Source organism: Schistocerca cancellata, chromosome 2, assembly GCF_023864275.1.
Source record: "Schistocerca cancellata isolate TAMUIC-IGC-003103 chromosome 2, iqSchCanc2.1, whole genome shotgun sequence".
Classification (NCBI taxonomy): domain Eukaryota; kingdom Metazoa; phylum Arthropoda; class Insecta; order Orthoptera; family Acrididae; genus Schistocerca; species Schistocerca cancellata.
Window position 1 is genome coordinate 67,229,435 of NC_064627.1, and position 24,792 is coordinate 67,254,226.

Consider the following 24,792-nt stretch of genomic DNA (forward strand, 5'->3'; position numbering starts at 1 on the left):
TTAACAAATTTCTCTTGCCATTGTCAGTCTACATTTTATATCCTCTCTATTTTGACCATCATCAGTTATTTTGCTCCCCAAATAGCAAAACTCCTTTACTACTTTAAGTGTCTCATTTCCTAATCTAATTCCCTCAGCATCACCTGACTTCATTCGACGACACTCCATTATCCTCATTTTGCTTTTGTTGATGTTCATCTTATATCCTCCTTTCAAGACACTGTCCATTCCCTTCAACTGCTCTTCCAAGTCCTTTGCTGTCTCTGACAGAATTACAATGTCATCAGCGAACCTCAAACTTTTTATTTCTTCTCCATGGATTTTAATACCTACTCCGAATTTTTCTTTTGTTTCCTTTACTGCTTGCTCAATATACAGATTGAATAACATCGGGGAGAGGTTACAACCCTGTCTCACTCCCTTCCCAACCACTGCTTCCCTTTCATGCCCCTCGACTCTTATAACTGCCATCTGGTTTCTGTACAAATTGTAAATAGCCTTTCGCTCCCTGTATTTTACCCCTGCCACCTTTACAATATAGATGTATAGAAGTATCTCATACATAACATATTACAGAAAACATAAGAAAAATAGCTACTATATAAGTCATAATGTATACATATATCAGGACATGGTATTCAGATTTCCAGATCTGTGGTAGATTCTGTCACAAGGCAGTTGATACAAAGTCAAAACTACAACATTGCAATACTAAACTATAGAAATAAATACAGAGACACGGTAAATTACTAGAATTACAAATTGTAAGTTTAAGAGAAAAAATTCGGAGCCTAAGTGTATGACGAGTGAGATATGTTGACCCATTAAAGAACAACATAATGAAAAAATATTGGGGCCTAATTTTATGATGTGGGGTTCGACCCATGATTCCAATCCACACCACACTGGGTACAGACCAGTAAAAATGTTTCAACACAAGAAAATGAATAAGTTTCATAATCATATCAATACGTCCAATTATATGCAAAGAGTAATTGCAAGAAGAATCTAGCCTCAATCAATAGTTGTACACGCTCCTTGAGTACACACACACAGTCACGATGACCAGGGGTACCCAACCCAGAGTCTGCCCACAACTCAAGTTCCAATAACTTACATTATTGCAGTACTCAGAATAAATATAGGTAAACAGAGCCATAGCTTGCTGAATGATCATGTAATCAAGTAGCTTGAGGACCAAAATCCGTGTATGAAAGCAGACATGTATACATCTTGTTCTATTGTCTATACTAGTAAATGTATTTTACATATTTGCCAGTTGCCCAAACAAATTAACCTACATACATAAAGATCTATAAGATTCATTACAATTGATAAAAAAGTACTGACTTAAAGTTACGTAATGTATTGGGAAGTCAGTTCCCCTACGTGAAAAAAACATGCATTTATGCGGAGTAACACTGTCTTTAGCAGTCATGGCTAACAATTTACAAATCTCAGTCACAACACTGATGTAGTTGACAGATGCTTGAATACGTTACGCAGCAGCTATGATCTCTTGTAAGTCGACTGGACCAGCTTGGTACAGTCAAACAGCAGTGCAGGGGGTGGATCTGCCCACATCTTTCACTTTCCTCCCTAGAGTTCTCATCACACACTCCAACAGATACGCAACTTCCTGTCTAACATTCACATCAAATCCTGAAACATTGTTTTGTGTACAAAATATGCTGTTCAATACCTCCTTCACATCTTATGGCATGTGCTCTCCCTATTTATATTCAAAAAGCAATTTTGTAGGATTTACGTCAGATGAAATTAAAAAGTGTTCACATATGAAACTTTAATAAACAGGGTTAAATACAATGGGGAAAAAATGGACTTATAAGGTGATGCACAGAGATATGCTAAGGTACTGTTCCTATTTTTTCCAGTACAAATTATGAACATTGTCCCATTTCAGAATTGCAAAAGGATCTACTCATTTAGTTTCATTGCATGTATGTATCAAATTCTAAAGCACAAATCTATTATAAAACATAATTATATAGTGCATCATAGATTTTAACTCAGTCAGTAGATAAGGCAAAACTGTAGAAATCACATAATCTTACACACTAAATTCATGACAAACAAAACACAATTATCTAGTCTTATGAATCTGCAAATAGATTTAAACTCAGTAAATAGATAGCACAGAACTTTAGAAATCACATTATCTTACACACTTAATTTGTGACAAATAAAACACAATTATGTAGTCTTATGAATCTGCAAATAGATTTAAACTCAGTAAATAGATGACACAGAACTCTAGAAAACACATCATCTTACATACTACATTCATGACAAACAAAACACAATTATATAGTCTTATCGATCTACAAATGTAGTACATATTTTCTTCTTGACTAGGGATCATTAAGCATCCATGTTTAAAATCTTGTCCTCTTTACTAAATGTTAACAGTACTTGAAATTTTACACACTTGTTTTTCATACCAGTAGCTTCTCTTATCTTTACACATGCAATGGATATTTCCACAAAATTCTTACCATACTGGAACTTGTCTCTAAATTTTCCAGATATATACCACATATCGGGCTACCTGTATCAATCAAAAAATTCCCTTCCTACTGATCAATCTTAATGTAAGGACACCTAAAATCTGAATCATCATCTCTGTTATTAGACTCTTCATGTTAAAAATCACTTTCAATTCCATCAAATGCTACATCCACACTGTTTTTACAGGGTTATATCGACTTTACTGGTATCGTAACATTACTTTGGTTACTCCGTTATCAGGTAAAGACCGAACACAATGAATGGATTCCATAGTGTAACTGACATCACTTATTACAGAAGGAACATAAAATATATCACTGTAAAATTTACACTTCCTTTTGATTAACCACAGCTAACTTATTCCGGAATGCACATTTATCTATGTTATCATCAATTTGGTCCCAAACAAACTTAAAAAAGTTTTCACCTTTATTCTCTAGGCTCACCTTTACTGCTTGGATCATTACTGTGCATGACATTAATGAAAAACTGGTTTGACTGGACAGGTATACCATGACTCTCACATGTACATTCCTTACCTTACCTGTATTCACAAATAACTCTGAAACCACATTATTTTTAAACTACACAGATACCTGATACTCATCATCATTATTATCATCATCATATTCTTCCAAAATTACTTCATCAACAAAATCATTAACAACACAAGTCTCATCTCCATCAACACCTCTGTTCATTTGCGATAAGCCACCAGTCTCAGACTTACCAACCTCAGACATTTCACAGCTCTCATTCACATCTATATCAAAAATACCACCTAATTCAGATACAATACAGTCATCAACTGATTTACTTACATCAATAACAGTGTTTTCTGACCAAGAGAAGAAATCATTAGTACATATTACATCAAATTTCTCATTATTCTCACATTCTGGGTTGGGTTGTCTGGGTAAGGAGACCAAAGAGCGAGGTCATTGGTCTCATTGGATTAGGAAAGGATGGGGAAGGAAGTCGGCCGTGCCCTTTCAGAGGAACCATCCCGGCATTTGCCTGGAGTGATTGAGGGAAATCACGGAACACCTAAATCAGGATAGCCGGACGCGGGATTGAACTGTCTTCCTCCCAAATGCGAGTCCAGTGTCTCACATTCTGGTTTGTGATTAGTACCTACATTACTATAATTAAAAATAGTACCCCAAAACTTTGGATCAAAACATAAAAGAGAAATCTGATATTCGTTCTGTTCAACTTCAGATACCTGTCCCACATTATTAACATTGTTATTATTGCCTAATTGCAAGTATGAATTGGGGGTCCTATGCTTGTTGTGCTTCCTCGCCCCAAACTGTAGACCTTCATTAAGGCAGACTGGCATTTTCCAAGTAGTCACCTCTATGATTGTTTCTTGTATTAAATTGCTCATGGTTATCCTCATTATTCCTATTCTGCTGATGTTCAAAATTTCTGTCCCTCTTACCATTTTGTCCCTGATAGAAGTTACCATTATCTCTGTTTCTGTAGTTATTACCATTGTGATCTCTATCATTCTGATTGTTACGGTACATACTTCTTTCTACTGTCCTATCCAGCCTGTCAACATATCATAAAAACTGCTCAAGGCAATTGTCAGGTCAATGCCACAAATCTCAGTGCAACCTTTCTGATAATCTCCTTTTGAGTGTGTCAATCAACGTCATTTTGTCAAATAGTTTGCCAGGGTGTTTTAATATCTTAAGTTGATTCTTACAAAGCTCTTTCAGAGTTCTGTCCCTATTCCTATAATTAGGACCATTCAGGAATTCACTTTTAATTCTCCCTGTTCAGCTTCTGACCAAAACATATATAAAAAACTTTTTTTGAAACTTTGTTATGTTTATTACTGACTTAAATTTAGATTTACCCAAGACAGAGCTTTGCCATGAAGACATCTTGTAACAAATTTGATTTTTTATTGTCACTCATGCGTGATACAAAACTATCTCTACAGTGGTGCAGAAAATCCACCGGATGTAAATTGTCTGATGCAAAACCTTTGATTGGAGTGTTGGACCATGAAACACCATTGTTTGAATACAGTTTTTTGTGAATACAATTTTCCTGAACTGCTGAAATTTTTTGATCTAAAACATTTACATTAGTTTGCACATTGTTTTCAACATTTAATTTTTTTATGTAAACTACTAAAGTTCTGTTCCATTTTTTTCACTACGGGCTTCTGTTCAACTCTGACATCATTAACATTCTTCGTCTGTCAGTCAGATTCAGCGATTAACTCGTTTTCCAAAACAATAAATTTATTTTCTCAGACATCTGTTTTTTATTTACACTTTTTAACCTGTCTGACAATCCGATTTTTAGCTCCAAAACCTGATTTGTAGTGAAGTAAATTTGCTATCTTTGTCCGTCCTTATTTCAGTTAACTGCTCATTAACTGCACTAAAGTTGCTACTGTTATCTGCCTTAATTTCCTCTAGTTTTGCCAAAATTAACTGCATAATATCAGTTTTTACTGTTTTTTTGCTGACTATGCTTTCACTTTGTTAAACATGTCCTGACTGGGTCCTATAGTTTTCACTTCTACTTCACTACTGTTTTGTCTCTATTCATTTTGTTAACAATCACACAAGTCCACAAACAAATTAATTTCACAAATAATAGTACTTATCTTTCTTTTTTTGATTTCCCTGGTCATAACTGTAAAGTCCTCTTTCAACTGATCTGGTCTGTCATTGTTGGTAGTATCTCGTCACTGTTGATACAACTTCGTTGGGCAGTCCTCTATCTTTGCATGATCAGAAATCCATTTGTATATAAACTAAAAATGACACGTTTTTTATTATGTCACATTCTTCTAGATCACTGTCTTTATGATTTCCAATTCATTTTTAAAAATTATATTGTTATTGCCAAACATAAAAATACGTCTGATCACATCAGAGGCATGCCTCCTATTAATCCACTCTGAGGTACTAACAATATTCCAAAGAGTTAACAAATTTTGTTGACAAATGAATCTTCACCAATTTATATCATTATTTTATAAATGAATCCAGAAGTAAAGGTCATAAATATTGTCAGCGTGTGCAATTAATAATAGGAATTTTACCTATGCCAGATATTTTGTAATTTCAAATGTTTCTAAAAGAACAGCAATTTTAACTATACACAGAGTTAATACACATTGATTGTAACTAATTAATTTCTTTTTATACATTTTAGTCTGAAATATAAGACATTGTATACAAAATCATGTGAAATTCTTTTATTAAACAGCTGAGATAATATTAACCTATACAGGATTCTAAAATATTTTTGGTATCGATTGCTTCTGTTGAATAAAGGTAATGTTAGAGGAGGGTGTCCCTTTACAGCTTGTAGCTGGTATCTTTTGTGATTTGTCAAAGCCCTTTGATTGGGTAATCACAGGATACACATCAAGAAGAGCAAGTATATTGGAACTGATGACCTTTGAGTGGAGTATAATACAGGGTGTCCCACTCAAACCTTCCTGATTTCAAGGACCCAGGAGAGAAAAACCACAGTAGATACAACAATGAAAAGTATACCACATTGTAGAGCATCTCAATGAATTTACATCCTGCATCAGAAGTAGCAAATATCATCGCCAGAGTGCAGCATTATCGCATGAAGTGAAAATGGCGACTCCACAGCAGTGTGCGCAAGCAGTAGTGTGGTTTGCACAAACAAAATCGCTGATTACTGTGCAAAGAAATTATCGAAGTGTGTACAAATGTGATCCACCTGATGTGAAAACAATTAACGAATGGTATAGGAAGTTTCTGGCAACACGAAGTTTTCTGAAACATTCTGGTGGTGCATGTTACGGAGTCTCAGAAGAGACAGTGGAGGACACCAGACAAACGTTTCTCAGAAGCCCACGTAAGTCAATTCATCAAGCGTCTGGGCAACTTGATGTACCTCAATCAACACTGCTTTGTGTAGTTCACCAGCGTCTTCATGTGTGTGCTTACAAAGTGCAAATTCTGCAACATCTCACACCAAATGACAAACCACGTACACAACAATTTGCTGTGGTTATGCTGCAGTGTATTGATATGGATGCCAGCTTCCTGGAAAGATATTTATTCTCAGATGAGGCAACCATCTATCAGGAAGGGTCAATACCAATAATGTTCAGATTTGGAGTTCACAAATCCACACGTTGCCACTGAACAGCTTTGTGATAGCCCTAAACTAAATGTCTGGTACAGGCTAATGCACAACAGGATTGTTGGACCATTCTTCTTTGCGGAACAAACAGTGAATGGGTCAGTGTATCTGGATATGTTGGAGCAGTTTGTGTACCCTCAGATACACAACTTGCAACCCAACATCATTTTTCAACAAGATGGTGCTCCACCAAACTGGTCAGCGGCAGTTCACAAGTTCCTGGGTAGGAAATTTCCCAGTCGTTGGATTGGACATGGAGGACCCATTGCCTGGCCACCGCATTCACCTGACATTACGTCTCTTGATTTCTTCATGTGGGGATTCGTGAAGGACTGCGTGTCTGTGACCAAAGTGGATGATATTTCTACGTTGCAACATCGTATCACTAATGCGATTGCAACAATAATAGAGGAAATGATACAAAGAACTTCACAACAAATTGAATATAGACTCGATATTCTTTGTGCTACAAATGGTTCACATGTAGAGGTGTACTGATGATAAATAAGTAAATTCTTTGAGATGCTCTACAATGTGGTGCATTTTTCATTGTAGTATCTACTGTGGTTTTTTTCCTGGGTCTTTTAATCAGGAAGGTTTGAGTGGGACACCCTGTATATCATGGATCTCCCACAGGGAACTGTGCTTGGGATCTTCCTGTTTAGTTAATTATTTGCATGTTCTTTGGGTCATAATTGGAATTTCTCACTGTAATGTAGAATGAGTCAGTTATCTGAACAATCTGCCTTTGTGAATTAATAAAAATTATGTTTTCACGGTGTTTCCTCATAATGCAAGCAGTGTGTTGCATAACACACCAGTTATTAAATTATAGTCTAATGTCAGGCACATACTGGAGGAAGCTTATGTCTAATTCCCAGTCAGCTGTGGTCTCCACTCTTTAATGTCATTAACTGTCAGCTTGAATGTGTGTTCCAGAACTGTCAATTTTTATTGATTCATTTCATTTGCAAATTCATTTCACTAAGCTTGAGTCAGTTTATCTTATTCTCTGGTAGCTACAGATTCCTTCTAACTGCCTGTATAGTGAGTGCATACCAATTTAATAGTCAGGCTTGGTGGTCTTGCAGTAAACTGCATGCGTGGAAACTGAAAGTTTCCACCCTGATTGGACACCAACCTTTTGCAGTCTTGCTTTAACCTCTCTCTTATTTACAGATAATGTATTGAGTTGCTGGCTATCAAACAATAGGAGATCCAGGACAGAATAATGATAATATTATGAAAAGGATAGATGCTACTAACCATATAGAGGAGACACTGAGCTGCAGACAAGCACAACAAAATGACTGCTATACAGTTGAGCTTTCTGCCAAAAGGTCTTCTTCTAAAGGTCCTCACTGGCCAGAGAAGGGAATATGTGAGTTGTGTGCTTGTGTGAATGTGTGAGTGTTTTCTATTTTAGAAGAAGACCTTCTGGCCGAAGGCTCATATGTGTAACAGTTTTTTTGTTGTACCTATCTGCAGCTGCAAGTGTCCTCTATATGGTGAGTATCAATCTGACTTTTTCATAAGAGTTACTGGCTGTTGTTTTCATGACTTTCTATTCCAGACAGTCCTCATTTGTGGTACCTTCATCGTCCATAGAAAGTGAAAATGAATGACATGATTTGTTGCTTTTTACTTGTCATTGTCATGTACGATGTCATCAATGTATATGTTATTTGTCACAGTGACTGCATTATTAGGTAGGCAACTCTTCCTATCAAGTAATGACATTTGTTCTGCAGCTAAATATTCTAATCATTCTTCAAAATATTCTTTTTGGGAATATGAATCAGGGTTTCACTTTCATCATACTGAAATACCATACTGGCCTCTTGTGTAATACATACACCAGTGTTGGTAATTTGTGTACCTCATTGTTTGTTGTTTTCTCGAATGCAACTGTACTGTAATCCATTGATGCAAAATTCCCAAGTATTCCTAAATTTGACAAGAATGTAGGTACGTGTAAGATTGAGTCAAAGTAAAATGTGTTACATTACTAAAATATTTTATGATGTAAAAATAGGAAACTTTACTGTCTTAGAGCCTTCTTGTACTGTTTAGTGATCTTGATTACTATAACTGTCTTGTTCATGACACATTTGTTTAACTTATATGACCCCATTAATGTAGAAGAATCTCAAGCACACTTTTAACAACATGAGTTGTAATGCTGAGGAAAACTTTTCAATATTATTAATTTTGGCAGTCACTGCTTGTGAAATATATTAATTTTTTAAATTTTCCTGTATATACAGAAATAATAAAAAAATTAAGATTAAGGAGTGATTGGAAAAAAATTGCTTTGTGATTGATAACCTCATTTTTCATGCAACTGCTGACTTGAGTGACCTATATTTGTAAAATTTTCAGACAGCTGATATCTGAAGAAGAACAGGCATTTGAACAACAATTAACAGATGTGGATTACCAGCTTCAATATGTTCCTCCTTTGGCTTTGAAAAGAAAGAAAATTTTCAGCTCATTCAATAAAGGTAAGAAATAAAATTGAAAGTACACACAAAATATTTTTAATTTTATTGTTCCCTGGTTTTTCCCCATTTTCATTCCAACTGAAGAAGATATAGTATAGTCTTTACAAATGTTTGCTTGTTGCTGTGTATGTGTGTATGGATATGTGTGTGTGTGCGAGTGTATACCTGTCCTTTTTTCCCCCTAAGGTAAGTCTTTCCGCTCCCGGGATTGGAATGACTCCTTACCCTCTCCCTTAAAAACCACATCCTTTCGTCTTTCCCTCTCCTTCCCTCTTTCCTGACGAAGCAACCGTTTGTTGCGAAAACTAGAATTTTGTGTGTATGTTTGTGTGTCTATCGACCTGCCAGCGCTTTTGTTTGGTAAGTCTCATCATCTTTGTTTTTAGATATACTAGTACATTACACATAAATACTTTGCCCTTGCCTAATAAATGTGAAAGTGTTAGCTTTCTCTTTACATAAGCACAGAGAGCTCTGTGAACACAGCATTTGATGAGGGTTACTCTATATAAAGCAAATAGTTATAAACACTATAAACAAGTCATATGGGAGACACTCATACATTCTTTAATATGCTGTTGATTTTATTTATGGATGTTAATCATCCATAGGACTCAGTCCTCAGTGGCAAACTCCATATCAGAGGAGATGTGTGATTAGCTTATGTTATTATAGGTGGTGTCATGTTGATCATAATCCACAGCTTGTCTGTTTATGTTTCAATTTTGGGTGATCCCATCCAATTTACAAATTCTACGTAAACAGCATAAATGTTATGGGGAGGTGGACTCTGTGCAAATAATTCAGTCATATTAATTATCTGTAGTCTGAATCTTATTTTGCAGTTTTGAGTAAGTATTAGCATGGTTGTTTGTGTGCTATCATGATGGTTCTCATCATATAAAATTACACATAACTGTGAAATCTGTAAAACCTAGGGTAATCATAAATATTATACAACTAGTCATCTATAAAGCTAACAAAAATGCATGGATTGCTACAGTTATTCTGTGACTGAGTCAAGAACAATTTTGTGCCTAATCAAAAATTTCTAATTGAAATTTTACTTGAAATTGGAAGATGTGGAACCATTACTGATTTCAGACAGTACTCCTGTTTATCCATCTGGTCTCCCTAGTGATGATGGCATAATGAAGTGTATGTTATTCCCTCCAAACATTGTGGATCAAGCAGCGACCCTTACATGTAAGTGCCTTTATAAACAAAAGCAACTTGATGAACATGTGGTGTTCTTCATGCCTGAGGATAATGATGAAAGCAACATAGGTGACCAGACTCTGATGAAACTGGAATCTTGTAACGTCAAGAGTGCAATTTTCAACTAGGTGAGCAGCTGGAGAAAAGTTAAAAGTGTCACTTTAAAAAGTGATGAGAATAATCTTTTGTGCAACAAATAAACAGTGTTGGCCTTGGAGGACTGAAAATTCAGATTTCCAGGATTCATTTGGAGCTGCTACCAAGTAGGAAGTTAATGACTATGCATTTGGAGCTACTAGCATGTAGGATGTTGACGAAAAAGATTTTGACAACCAATTCCTGAGTGAGTGTAAAGTAATGCACCAGGAACAAATAGTTTCCTCTGAAGAAGAGGAAATCAGTCATATCAGTGAATTTAAAAATAACAGACCACTGACTAAACAGTCAAATTTGTCAGGAAATTTGTACACATTAGTCAAATTTATAGACATTAATTCAAATTACCAAAAAATTAGCTTGCACCAAAGCACACATTACAAAAGAGGATAAAAGAACAGTACACAAAGGAGTCTCAACCAAAAATAAGTTCCTTCTTTACACATTATCATCAGGTATTGGGGGTGAAAACGTTGCTGTGGAATCAACATCAGATCATTGTGCCTCATTGGCTGCTGTAGATCCTACCTTTGTATATCCAGATTACAGCATTGAACAGCTATTCTATAGAAAATATAGCATGTAAATTTCAAGTGCATTATAGACTTTTGTTTTGAATATATACAGCAGTGTATGAAAGCAATAGTTTATATATTGAGATTGTTTAATGCAATCTTTGAAAATGTGTTGTAAATTTAATTTGTTTAATTCTAGTATACATTAATGTAATATCTTCACAATAGTTGCTTTTAATTTAAATATGCAGTGCAGTTTTTCACATATAATATTACATTAACATAGCTTTTATGTTACTACTATGTACACTGTATGTTATTTCGCTAAATTATAGCTTCACATAACTATTTTTTTTAAAGTTTTTGTAATTCTGACTGTCAATAATTCAAGTATGATAATTTGGATTTGACCCTCTCTGGACTTTTTAGTAACAAAGACAAATAGATTGCACAAAAATTTTCACTAAGCTGTCTTTCCTGAATTGTTCTCTAAGTATCCTAATCTTGGATTTACTGAACTAAACATCCTCCTCATCATTGTCTATCTGTGTCCATCCTCGCATCAATTCATACAAAACAGCTTACAACTGAAATAAATAGATGGCTCTTATATTACCTACATTGTTGAACAGCTGAAGAAAGTCAACAGGAAAAGAGTCACACTTCCAGCACAGAGCCTTCTTGTACCCTCATTTGTTGGACCAGACACTGGCCGAGCACACTTTCACTGCAAACATTTCCAAATACAGTGACAATAGTGCTTGTGTGTTAGCTTGGCTTATTTGGAAAACAGAGAGGGGGGGGGGGATCACTAATAACTGTTACCTGTATTAGCCAAAACTATAATGTAAGTAGTGTTATTTTGTAATAGAAAAGCTGAAAAGAATCATCACCATAGAAACAATTTAACTGTCTACCAGCACACACATCCTACAAACCAGCACAAAACTTATCAAAAGCAGAAAAATACTAAACAAATGTGGAAAATTGTCTGCTTCAACCTTCACTGCATTACAACCACTAAATATGTACACTGAGATACCTTGCCCTTTTTCAAGTTTTAGAGGTGCACAGATGCACCAGAGTTCATTAGATAATATCACTTGTTAACCATTTTGTCTTTTACATTTCCCAGTATGCGGAGCAAGGTTTATGAAACAATTGTTAACTTAATTCTGAGTGGAAAAATTTGTAACATAGTGGGACTCTGAGATGCATTTTCTATTAATTGTTTATATTATATTTTTCTTTGTAGTTAATATATATTTTCAACATCTTATCATTTCTTTGTGACATTTTCCTTCCTTATTGTTGCTTACATATTTATGTACAGCATATTTGTGTGTCTGGACTGCATATCCATTTAACTGTTCCTCCAATGACAGCCTTGTTAAATTTAATTTTATAGTGCCCAATGTAACAAAATAATGTTTTTTAATTGTATTCACTTTCTTGAGAATTTATTTTCTACTGATGATAGCAGTTTTTAAACTACAAGTAATACACTTCAATGTAATTATCAACTCTACATTGAGGTGACAAAAGTCATGGGTTACCTCCTAATATCGTGCTGGACCTTATTTTGCTCGGTGTACTACAGCAGTTAGCAAAGGCACTCACGTCAGTCATCCGCTGCCATAGCCCATTAAAGCCAAGTTTCAGTGAACTGTCATAATGGACGCGTTCATTATACAGCCCCCATTGATTTCTGTGGTTACTTCACACAATGTTGCTTGTCAGATAGCACTGACAACCCTATGCAAATGCCATTGCTCTCCCTTGTTAAGTGAAGGCCGTTAGCCACTGTGTTGTCTGTTGTCTGTGGTGGTAGGTAATGACTGAAATATGCTATTTGCAGCCCACTCCCGACACTGTGAATCTCTTAATATTGAATTCCCAAATGATTTCTGAAATGGAATGTCACGCATGTCTAGCTCCAACTACCATTCTGCATTCAGAATCTGTTAATTCCTGTCGTGTGGCCATAATAACGTTGGAAACCTCTTCACATCTGTCACCTGAGCTCAAATGATAGTTCTGCCAATGGACTGCCCTTTAATACTGTGTGTATGCGATACTACTGTCATCTATATATTTGTATATTGCCATTCCATGATTTTTGTCACCTCCTTGTATATCTAAATAGAAAACAAAGGTTTTATAAAAAGCATTAATTTAATTGATAAATATGAGTAATGAATTCCAGAAATGTATAATCTTGTCATCCAACAGTTTCAGTCCATTTAACTTGTCACACAGCAAGGTTCTTAGCCATTTCCATTGTGCTCCTACTGTGTTCTACGTCAGTAGCCAGAGACAGTTAGAAATATCTAAATAGACTTGAAAATTATTTGAATCATTAGTTTTCTTTAGATCTGTTATAAATTTATATATTGACTATTTGTACCTTGCATATTGTTGCATATCATTCAGATCTTGAATAAATAATGTCAGTAGTAAGAGTGCCCTTGATATTGTGTATAGTTTTTGTGTCATATTTCATACACAGTGCACTACATGAGTAACTTTGCAATTTTTTCTGTATGCATTCAAGCACAAACTAGCAGAAGAAACTTCATTAAAGAAAATATTAGACATCTGAGAGAGATGCAGTTCCGTTTAAATGAGAAACGAAGCCACACAACTCCTGCGACACTGTTACAGTCCAGAGATCAGAAAGCAGCATCAAAAAAGTTGCCACAGTTTCCTGTAAGTTACAGCATGGGGAATTTTATTCATCTTAAATTTTTGGCACTAATAATCTGTTGTAACACATTTTATACAATCTTTATATTGGGATTAATTGACCTAGTGTGTCAGTATTATTTTGTTTGCTGTGCATCTGAATTGGGGTTGATGTGTGTACACAACTGTACAATCAGTTTTTCCTGAACATCATTTTTGTAAGACAGAATAAAATAATTGTACTTAAATCTATTTAAAACTCAACATCATGAGTACAGTTCCAGAATAGAGCATTTCAGATACATTGTTGGAAGTTAAATATGCTACACTAGTACAGATAGCTAATTGAAATTTTCCTTAATGTACCGTACAGTTTGTGTAAAGGAGAGATGATTAAATTTGTAGATGATTTGAAGTATATAGGGTGCAAAATTTAGCCTATAGAGCTGCCCCTGTAGCAACAACATTGACTTTAACTTGGCTGGGCATTTAGTTAAACAGAGCTTGAATGACAGACTTGGGTAGGTAATTCCACACTGCTTCACTCTAAGCCAGATTTCTCAAATCTCTGTGGCCAGAGAGTGGTAGCATGGCAGTCTCTTAGCTGACCATGATCAGATACTTTCAGTTGGTGAAAGATCTAAAGAATATGCCGGTCAGGCCAACAGTAGGACACCCTCTGTATTGATTTAGGTCAAGACAGCACGAGCAACCTACAGTATCCTTTCACAGAGGAGTGATCAAATACTATTTTAAAATACTGCTTTTGTTAATAAAATGAAACTCAATGACAATGTCCTTGGATGAATATTCATACAACTACATACAACAGAAACTTCTCTCCCCTGACATTATCTGTAATGTGCCTACATGATGAACCCTGGATTCGTGGTAAGCAGCAACATGAAGTCCTGGGGTGTTGCTGTGTGACTGCTAGCATGCTGGTGATGCAGACCAGGATGAATGGGGCTGGGTTTGCGAGCGAGACAAAACTGCTGGTTCTTCCAACTTGTTCTGAGACTGAACTGCTGATGTAGCCAACCGGGTGGATATCTTGATTTTGATGAGAGCCATTTACACACATCCTCCTGGTGTGGATGTCCTCCTGCCTACACAACCTGCCTGATGTGTGGAGGAATCAACTACCGGGAGGATGCAACACAGCCTGTGGTCTTTTGTTATATTACTGAAAGCTAATATCATGGAGACCTCAGAGACAGAGCACAGACACTAATCCAATCATGTGAGAAATGTAACACCTGCTGTCCAAATTACAAATTACATGAACAAATTTCATTCTGTACCATTGGCACCCTGTACTGTCACAACATGTGTTGAACTGACAATGGAAAATGAAATATGGCAATCTTTGTTCTCGAGTCTCGGTCTGGTACACAATTTTAATCTACCAGGAAGTTGCACATCAGCTCACACTCTGCTGCACAGTGAAAATTTTGTTCTGGTTTTTTCTCTTCAGAACCTCCTCACATCAATACATCCACACTAATTCTGTAAGCAGAACTGGGATTCTGATGGAAATATGAAGATGTACCATTCCTGCGTCCAGTGTTGTCACTGGATGCACCACTGTTAGTACACCTCTTCCTGCTGTCACATCAAGAGAAACTGCAACAATGGTCATTATGCTGACAGTATGCAATGCTTTAGATGTCACTGCACAGCCTGTGTCGCAATATTTATTCTCTTTGGAATCCCCCCGCCCCTCCCCCCGCGCACACACACACACATCACATTCCATTGTGATGCTGTCTGAAAATAGTTGTTTGTCCAGTTGCTGTTGGTTGCACCACTGTTGCTGTGCTTCTCTCTGTTGCTGCATCATGGGAAGCTGCAACAATAGTCACCATGCTGACACTCCCTGGTGCTCGAGACATTAACACGCTGTCCATATAGATATTTATCTTGCTGTAAACAAGCCTATTTCCTGACTCATCTATGATGATGTATGATCTTGCATGACCTTGCAAACAATTTGTTTTCTAGGGTGCATGTCACTTGGGGCCATTGAGACTCTGAACTCACTGATTTCATAGTGGCATGACAGTCATTAACTGGTGACCAATGAATGCAGCAATATTGAGGAAATATAAACCACAGTCTCAATAGCCCACAATCCTGCCACTGGTGAATTCTGGTATGTGTTGATAGATGCTTCTCCTTCTTACACATGGTATAACATGATCTCACAGATAAACAACATTCAAATGTGATTTCCAAATGAGAAACCTACTGTGTAATCTTTTGTTATATACAGAACGAAGGTGATGTTACTCCTACAAAGGTTGTGCAGTGACAAAGAAATGCTAATTGGTTCCATATCCAAGCATGCAGTACAGTTCATACCAGTTTGACATTTGCTGCATGTCATCCTCATAGTGATGCAATTTTAATATCCAACCATGTATTAAATTTTATTAGAGTTGCAAACAGATAAGATATTTCACAGTGTATTACACAGATTAGAAACAGGTCCTTAGCAACCCTGTAATCAGAAGTATATAAAGACAGTGCTTGGATAAAAACTGAAAATAGATTAATTTCTTCCAAGAAAACATTGCCCAATAAAATGTTGTGTGACACACAAGTGTTAGCACCAGCAGTGATCAGTATCATAAAATAAAATAATAATAAAGCTTACTATTAAACAAGAAAACCTCTTGTCAGAAAAAGGAGTAAATCATTTAGTTTAGTTTAGATTTTATACACATTAGATGCAACATGTGATACAGCCGGTGCATTAATGTCTGGTGTATTATGACTCTTCCATGAATGATACATACTGGATTTTTGTAGGAGTCCTTCCTTTGTCTGCAACTAAACTGCTCAAGAACATTTTGCAGCACCTTTATGACTTGCACAGTTTTTTTTCTTTTTTTTTTTTTTTAATTGACTGCAGACCTCTTTCTCAACCCTCTTTTACCATATGTGACTACTACGTACAGCCATCTGTGTTTGGAGGTAAAAGTAAATCTACATTTATAGTGAATTTCAATAGAGCACCCTGTGTCTCCAGTCATGAACAGAAAGATAGTGTTTTTGTATGTGGTACAGCCAGTTACCATGCCTCGAAGAGTCATTTGGAGCTCAGACAATTTCACTTTATGCCAAACAGGTGAAGCTGACTACTGAGTCATTGTATAGCACAGGAAGATCATTCCAACTTCAGCTGACGTTATGAAGCACACACCATTCTAGATTTGTCTAACAGTGGTTGCCTACAGTGAACAGAATCAGCTGATGACTGCTAACTAGGTTCCATGAAGAGAACTGTGTGTTACATTTTTGAACAAGTGTACAATTTCTCTCCAAATGGTCAATTTGGCCTCTAGGTGTCAATTAAAAATAAAATTACAAAACTCTCTGTACCGTATGATCATTTGACAGTTTCTTTCATGTGGTAAGTAGATGTCTCCTTGTGAGGTAACGGGGGTTATATTGCCATACAGCAGCTTTGCAGGCAATGGAAATGTCAGCTATGGAAAAATGGATAGGATGTGAAAAGCACAAAGACAAGTCAATATATTTATGGACTCAATGATATGAATACACTCCTGGAAATTGAAATAAGAACACCGTGAATTCATTGTCCCAGGAAGGGGAAACTTTATTGACACATTCCTGGGGTCAGATACATCACATAATCACACTGACAGAACCACAGGGACATAGACACAGGCAACAGAGCATGCACAATGTCGACACTAGTACAGTGTATATCCACCTTTCGCAGCAATGCAGGCTGCTATTCTCCCATGGAGACGATCGTAGAGATGCTGGATGTAATCCTGTGGAACGGCTTGCCATGCCATTTCCACCTGACGCCTCAGTTGGACCAGCGTTCGTGCTGGATGTGCAGACCGCGTGAGACGACGCTTCATCCAGTCCCAAACATGCTCAATGGGGGACAGATCCGGAGATCTTGCTGGCCAGGGTAGTTGACTTACACCTTCTAGAGCATGTTGGGTGGCACGGGATACATGCGGACGTGCATTGTCCTGTTGGAACAGCAAGTTCCCTTGCCGGTCTAGGAATGGTAGAACGATGGGTTTGATGACGGTTTGGATGTACCGTGCACTATTCAGTGTCCCCTCGACGATCACCAGTGGTGTACGGCCAGTGTAGGAGATCGCTCCCCACACCATGATGCCGGGTGTTGGCCCTGTGTGCCTCGGTCGTATGCAGTCCTGATTGTGGGGCTCACCTGCACGGTGCCAAACACGCATACAACCATCATTGGCACCAAGGCAGAAGCGACTCTCATCGCTGAAGACGACACGTCTCCATTCGTCCCTCCATTCACGCCTGTCACGACACCACTGGAGGCGGGCTGCATGATGTTGGGGCGTGAGCGGAAGACGGCCTAACGGTGTGCTGGACCATGGCCCAGCTTCATGGAGACAGCTGCGAATGGTCCTTGCCGATACCCCAGGAGCAACAGTGTCCCTAATTTGCTGGGAAGTGGCGGTGCGGTCCCCTACGGCACTGCGTAGGATCCTACGGTCTTGGCGTGCATCCGTGCGTCGCTGCGTTCCGGTCCCAGGTTGACGGGCACGTGCACCTTCCGCCGACCACTGGCGACAACATCGATGTACTGTGGAGACCTCACGCCCCACGTGTTGAGCAATTCGGCGGTACGTCCACCCGGCCTCCCGCATGCTCACTATACGCCCTCACTCAAAGTCCGTCAACTGCACATACGGTTCACATCCACGCTGTCGCGGCATGCTACCAGTGTTAAAGACTGCGATGGAGCTCCGTATGCCATGGCAAACTGGCTGACACTGACGGCGGTGGTGCATAAATGCTGCGCAGCTAGCGCCATTCGACGGCCAACACAGCGGTTCCTGGTGTGTCCACTGTGCCGTGCGTGTGATCATTGCTTGTACAGCACTCTTGCAGTGTCCGGAGCAAGTATGGTGGGTCTGACACACCGGTGTCAATGTGTTCTTTTTTCCATTTCCAGGAGTGTATAATAGAGGGAAACATTCCACGTGGGAAAAATATATTTAACAAGAAAGATGATGAGACTTACCAAACAAAAGCGCTGGCAGGTCGATAGACACACAAACAAACACAAACATACACACAAAATTCTAGCTTTCGGAACCAACGGCTGCCTCGTCAGGAAAGAGGGAAGGAGAGGGAAAGACAAAAGGATATGGGTTTTAAGGGAGAGGGCAAGGAGTCACCCCAATCCCGGGAGCAGAAAGACCCACCCTAGGGGGAAAAAAGGACAGGTATACACTCACACACACACACATATCCATCCGCCTTTACAAATGTCTGCTTGTGTCTGTGTATATGCGGATGGATATGTGTGTGTGTGCGAGTGTATACCTGTCCTTTTTTCCCCCTAGGGTGGGTCTTTCCGCTCCCGGGATTGGGGTGACTCCTTGCCCTTTCCCTTAAAACCCATATCCTTTTGTCTTTCCCGCTCCTTCCCTCTTTCCTGACGAGGCAGCCGTTGGTTGCGAAAACTAGAATTTTGTGTGTATGTTTGTGTTTGTTTGTGTGTCTATCGACCTGCCAGCGTTTTTGTTTGGTAAGTCTCATCATCTTTCTTGTTAAATATATTTATGGACTCATATATCTAAAAACAAAGATGATGAGACTTACCAAACAAAAGCGCTGGCAGGTCTATAGACACACAAACAAACACAAACATACACACAAAATTCTAGCTTTCGCAACCAACGGCTGCTTCGTCAGGAAAGAGGGAAGGAGAGGGAAAGACGAAAGGATGTGGATTTTAAGGGAGAGGGTAAGGAGTCATTCCAATCACGGGAGCGAAAAGACTTACCTTAAGGGGAAAAAGGACGGGTATACACTCGCACACACACACACACACATATCCATCCACACATATACAGACACAAGCAGACATATTAAAAGGCAAAGAGTTTGGGCAGAGATGTCAGTCGAGGCGGAAGTGCAGAGGCAAATATGTTGTTGAATGACAGGTGAGGTATGAGTGGCGGCAACTTGAAATTAGCGGAGATTGAGGCCTGGTGGATAACGGGAAGAGAGGATATATTGAAGGGCAAGTTCCCATCTCCGGAGTTCGGATAGGTTGGTGTTAGTGGGAAGTATCCAGATAACCTGGATGGCGTAACACTGTGCCAAGATGTGCTGGCCGTGCACCAAGGCATGTTTAGCCACAGGGTGATCCTCATTACCAACAAACACTGTCTGCGTGTGTCAATTCATGCAAATGGACAGTTTGTTGCTGGTCATTCCCAAGTAGAATGCATCACAGTGTAGGCAGGTCAGTTGGTAAATCACGTGGGTGCTTTCACACGTGGCTCTGCCTTTGATCGTGTACACCTTCCGGGTTACAGGACTGGAGTAAGTGGTGGTGGGAGGGTGCATGGGACAGGTTTTACACCGGGGGTGGTTACAAGGGTAGGAGCCAGAGGGTAGGAAAGGTGGTTTGGGGATTTCATAGGGGTGAACTAAGAGGTTATGAAGGTTAGGTGGAAGGCGGAAAGACACTCTTGGTGGAGTGGGGAGGATTTCATGAAGGATGGATCTCATTTCAGGGCAGGATTTGAGGAAGTCGTATCCCTGCTGGAGAGCCACATGCAGAGTCTGATCCAGTCCCGGAAAGTATCCTGTCACAAGTGGGACACTTTTGTGGTTCTTCTGTGGGAGATTCTGGGTTTGAGGGGGTGAGGAAGTGGCTCTGGTTACTTGCTTCTGTACCAGGTCGGGAGGGTAGTTGCAGGATGCGAAAGATGTTTTCAGGTTGTTGGTGTAATGGTTCAGGGATTCCGTACTGGAGTAGATTCGTTTGCCACGAAGACCTAGGCTGTAGGGAAGAGACTGTTAGATGTGGAATGGGTGGCAGCTATCATAATGGAGGTACTGTTGCTTGTTGGTGGGTTTGATGTGGACGGACGTGTGAAGCTGGCCATTGGACAGATGGAGGTCAACGTCAAGGAAAGTGGCATGGGATTTGGAGTAGGACCAGGTGAATGTGTACTGCCTTTCCAAACTACTCCCCCCCCCCCCCCCCCCGCCCTAATGTGGGCATTCTCTCTCTCTCTCTCTCTCTCTCTCTCTCTCTCTCTCTGTCCCTCCTTCCTACTGCTACCCTTTCCCCTCTCCCCCCTTCTTTTTCTCATGCCCCTCTCTGTGTTCATCTCCACCTTCCTCTCTTTTCCTTACCCCCCCTCCCCCTGCCCCATCTAGTTCTTATATGCTCTTCCTTGTGAACTCCTTTCATCTTGCTATGCAGCTGCTGTACCCCCTGCCCACCTACATTAGCCCAGGCACCTACTCTCTATCAGTCCTGCTGAGGCCATGGAAGTGTGCATTTTTGTGTCTGTGAATGTGTGTACTTTTACTAGAAAAAGAGAAAGAGCTTGACAGCTAGTGTGAGTACTGTTTTATGTTACATGTTTTTATCCCCCCCCCCCCCCCCTCTCCCACACACACATCCGTCTCCTATGGGTGAGTGGTTGCCTTTCCCTTATTTTACATATTGTTCCATCCAGCAATTTCCATTACGTTGAGCATGAATATGATACAGAATGTCAATTCTACATAAGATTTTGTCCAACAAAGTAGGACTCTTGAAAGGAAGACACTTATTTAAAATATTGTATAATTTAATAAAATACTTTAAATGTTGTTGATTCTCTCTGAAAGGAGACTCCTTTAAAGCTAATTGCTTTCACAATTTGTTTTCAATTAAAAATCTTCAAAGAATAACTTTACATTTTAAAATAGGATATATTTTCATTATTACAGGAAAATGAGTTAGTGATGCATCCAGCGTGCAATATGGCACCACTAACATACTGTATATTTTTTATATTCCTGTATTTTCAGCTATCTGTTTTAATCTCTGTTTATTTAAATGTTTTTATTCTTGATGCAGATGTTGCAAACTTCTCAGAAACATTTCAACAGAGACAATAAAACTCCAAGGAGAAAGATAAAAAATAAAATCACACGTCAGCAAAAGATGTATCTTCGTAAAGCAACAAGATCACATCTTCAAAAATCCGGTGAACATGGAAGCATAGCTCGTGATCAGACTTCATCAACAACATCTCTTACTTCTGTTCATGACTCAGGATGTAGTTCAGCTAGTGATGAAACTTTAAGAAACTTCTATGCTGAGACTAATAATGATAGAGAAATGTATCATATGAGCTCATCAGATGACAAAGAGAATATTTTATCTCCTGATGGGAATGTAAGTACAATCTCACACACCTCTCTTCGTTTTATAGTATCTAAGTTATATTTGATCAGGAAAGAACAGAGACCTATTTATATCAATTCCTATGTTGTCATTCTGTTATGTTATGTGTGGGTATTGTGAAACTACTTTCCAGCTGTGGCAAGACTATTTGTTCATGCTGTTTTTCATCCTCATCTTTCATGAGCAAAGTTGTGCCCTATGTGTACATACACCACAATGTTGTACACTGCTCAAAAAAATTAGGGGATCAAGCACAATAGACTTATGGTAACATATTTTATTCAGATATCAGTTACAATTGTAATTTGTGTGTGATACAGTACAATATTTTGCTGTCTCAACTCTTTACTTGAGGTTTACATGGTCTTTATGCAGAGAGGCACCGTGGGGCTACAATAATGGTGAAACTGTCATTCTTGTTGCCCTCTAATATGGTGTGTGATCACCTTGGACGGCCAGTCCTGTGAGGCATGGACAGTATGAGGTTATCAGTCAGCTCTTGAGGGATATTTGGCCATTCTTCCATGAGTGCAATATACAGCTCTGCAACCATTGTGGGGGGTGCTGGTCTTGCTGCATTGCGTCTGCCAAGTGCTTCACATACATGCTCAATCGGGTTTAAGTCTAGTGAACAAGCTGGCCACTCCATGCATTCAGTTTCCTCAGCTTCAAGCATGTTGTCAACCAGTGCAGTACTGTGAGGATGAGGATTATCATCCACCAGAAAGAGCCCATCTCCTATGGCACCAGCATAAGGCACAACAAAAGGTTGAAGTATCTTGTCTCTATACCTCTGAGCAGTCAAAACACCATTCTGAATGGCATAGAGCTCCAATACTGACTCCTGCCCATGCCATTTGTCCGTCACCATGATATGGTGATGATTCTTGCATATAAGCAGGATTGTTCCGAGTTCCATGTTCTATGCAGATGAGGGAACAATGATTGTCTAACTGAACACAAAATCTTGACTCATCTGTGAACAGCACCCAGTGGTCTAGCTGAACACAAAATCTTGACTCATCTGTGAACACCACCCAATCCTGATGTTCCCCCACCTAATGTCTGCAGGCTAAACGATGTCGTGGTTTTAATGGGACACACACCATAGGACTCTTTGTGTGTGGGGGCCGCATTCCTGAAGCAATTTCAGAATTTGTGTTGATATTGTGCATCCTGTTGCTGCCTGGAGTGCGTGTTGCAGCTGAGTTGCATTCAGCCTCCAGTTTCAACTGGCTCTTAAGTGAACATAACAGTCATCTCTTGCTGATGTTACCTGTGGATTACCTTGGCCTTACCTTCTGTTAACAGTTCCTGTTGTCTGAAATTGCGTCCAAATCCTGGAAAATTACACTTTGGGACACTCCAATAGCTGAAGCCTCCTCCCTCTGTGTCTGTCCTGCTTCCAACCATCCTATGGCTCCATGCCATAGCTTCGGGTAAGTCAAGTTGTTGTTGCATTGCACTACCTGCCCACTACACTATCTGAACCCAACTGCTTCTGTAATTAGTCTGGTAGAGTAAACACAAGTCATCATGAACCCCTCCTACAGAAACTTTCCATTATTACCACTATCTCGTTGACCGTAATGTTGTTGTCTCCATTCCGTATAATCGACAGAAAGACATTGGACCATTTTAGTTCATTCCGGTGATGACAATACTTCGGAACCTAGATAACTCAGATGATCCCTTAATTGTTTTGACCAGTGTAGTTAATTTCTAATTTTTAGTAAACAGAAGAAATAACTATTAGAAATTGAAGAAGATCTCATATGTTTTGAGAGGGAGGGAAAAGTGTTGAACTGAGGGCAAAAACAGAAGATATAACTGATACCTGCCTTTAATAATTTAAAAGTATGCCTTTTCTCAATTAGTGGACACTGGTTCTGTTTCTCTGTTGAGATTTGTTTGCTTATTTATTCATTTTTACTTTATTTATTTATGTTTTTTTTCAGGCTGCAGCATAACTTACCCCTCTGTGACTACATCTTCATCTCAGAGTAGGTTTTACACTGAACATCCTCAATTATATGTTGCATACATGCCAGTCTTTTTTTCCCTGAACAACTTCAGTTGTATGTTGCATGCATGTTAGTCTTTTTTCCCCTGTAATTTTTCCCCTATACAGTCCCTTTTTAGTAAAACAGAAGTTATTCTGTGATGTATTAACACATGTCCAGTCATCTTGTCCTACATGTCCCTGTGGTTATCATGGAACAAAAGATAACATCTACTTATCCTATTGCCCCCTTCATCTGTTAAATATTTGGAGGGAAACAATTGTAGCCTTAGCTTTCAGGTTTCTTTAGAGAAAAATTCATATGAAAAATAAATAATTAAGGCAGACAAATTTATGTACAAAACCAAATACTTTAGGCTGTAATGTAGCAGACTGAGATTCACTAACTGAAGTATGCAGTGCATCTCTTTAATAAATGTCCGAATACATGTTAACTTTATCACACACACACACACACACATATATATATATATATATATATATATATATATATATATATATATATATATATATATATATATATATATATATAATAGAGGGAAACATTCCACGTGGGAAAAATATATCTAAAAAGAAAGATGATGAGACTTACCAAACAAAAGCGCTGGCAGATCGATAGACACACAAACAAACACAAACATACACACAAAATTCTAGCTTTCGCAACCAACGGTTGCCTCGTCAGGAAAGAGGGAAGGAGAAGGAAAGACAAAAGGATATGGGTTTTAAGGGAGAGGGTAAGGAGTCATTCCAATCCCGGGAGCGGAAAGA

The 24,792-nt window shown here is 38.7% G+C and overlaps 1 protein-coding gene across 1 annotated transcript in view; it reads left to right on the forward strand.

Annotated features, from left to right (window-relative positions):
- LOC126143815 (probable basic-leucine zipper transcription factor R) overlaps nt 1-24,792 on the forward strand; it is a 148,871-nt gene that overhangs the window by 60,651 nt on the left and 63,428 nt on the right. Inside the window, exons 3-5 of the mRNA XM_049915451.1 lie at nt 9,070-9,191; nt 13,635-13,789; nt 21,669-21,989. Of these exons, the coding sequence (XP_049771408.1) occupies nt 9,070-9,191; nt 13,635-13,789; nt 21,669-21,989 (598 nt within the window). The remainder of the gene's footprint in view (nt 1-9,069; nt 9,192-13,634; nt 13,790-21,668; nt 21,990-24,792) is intronic.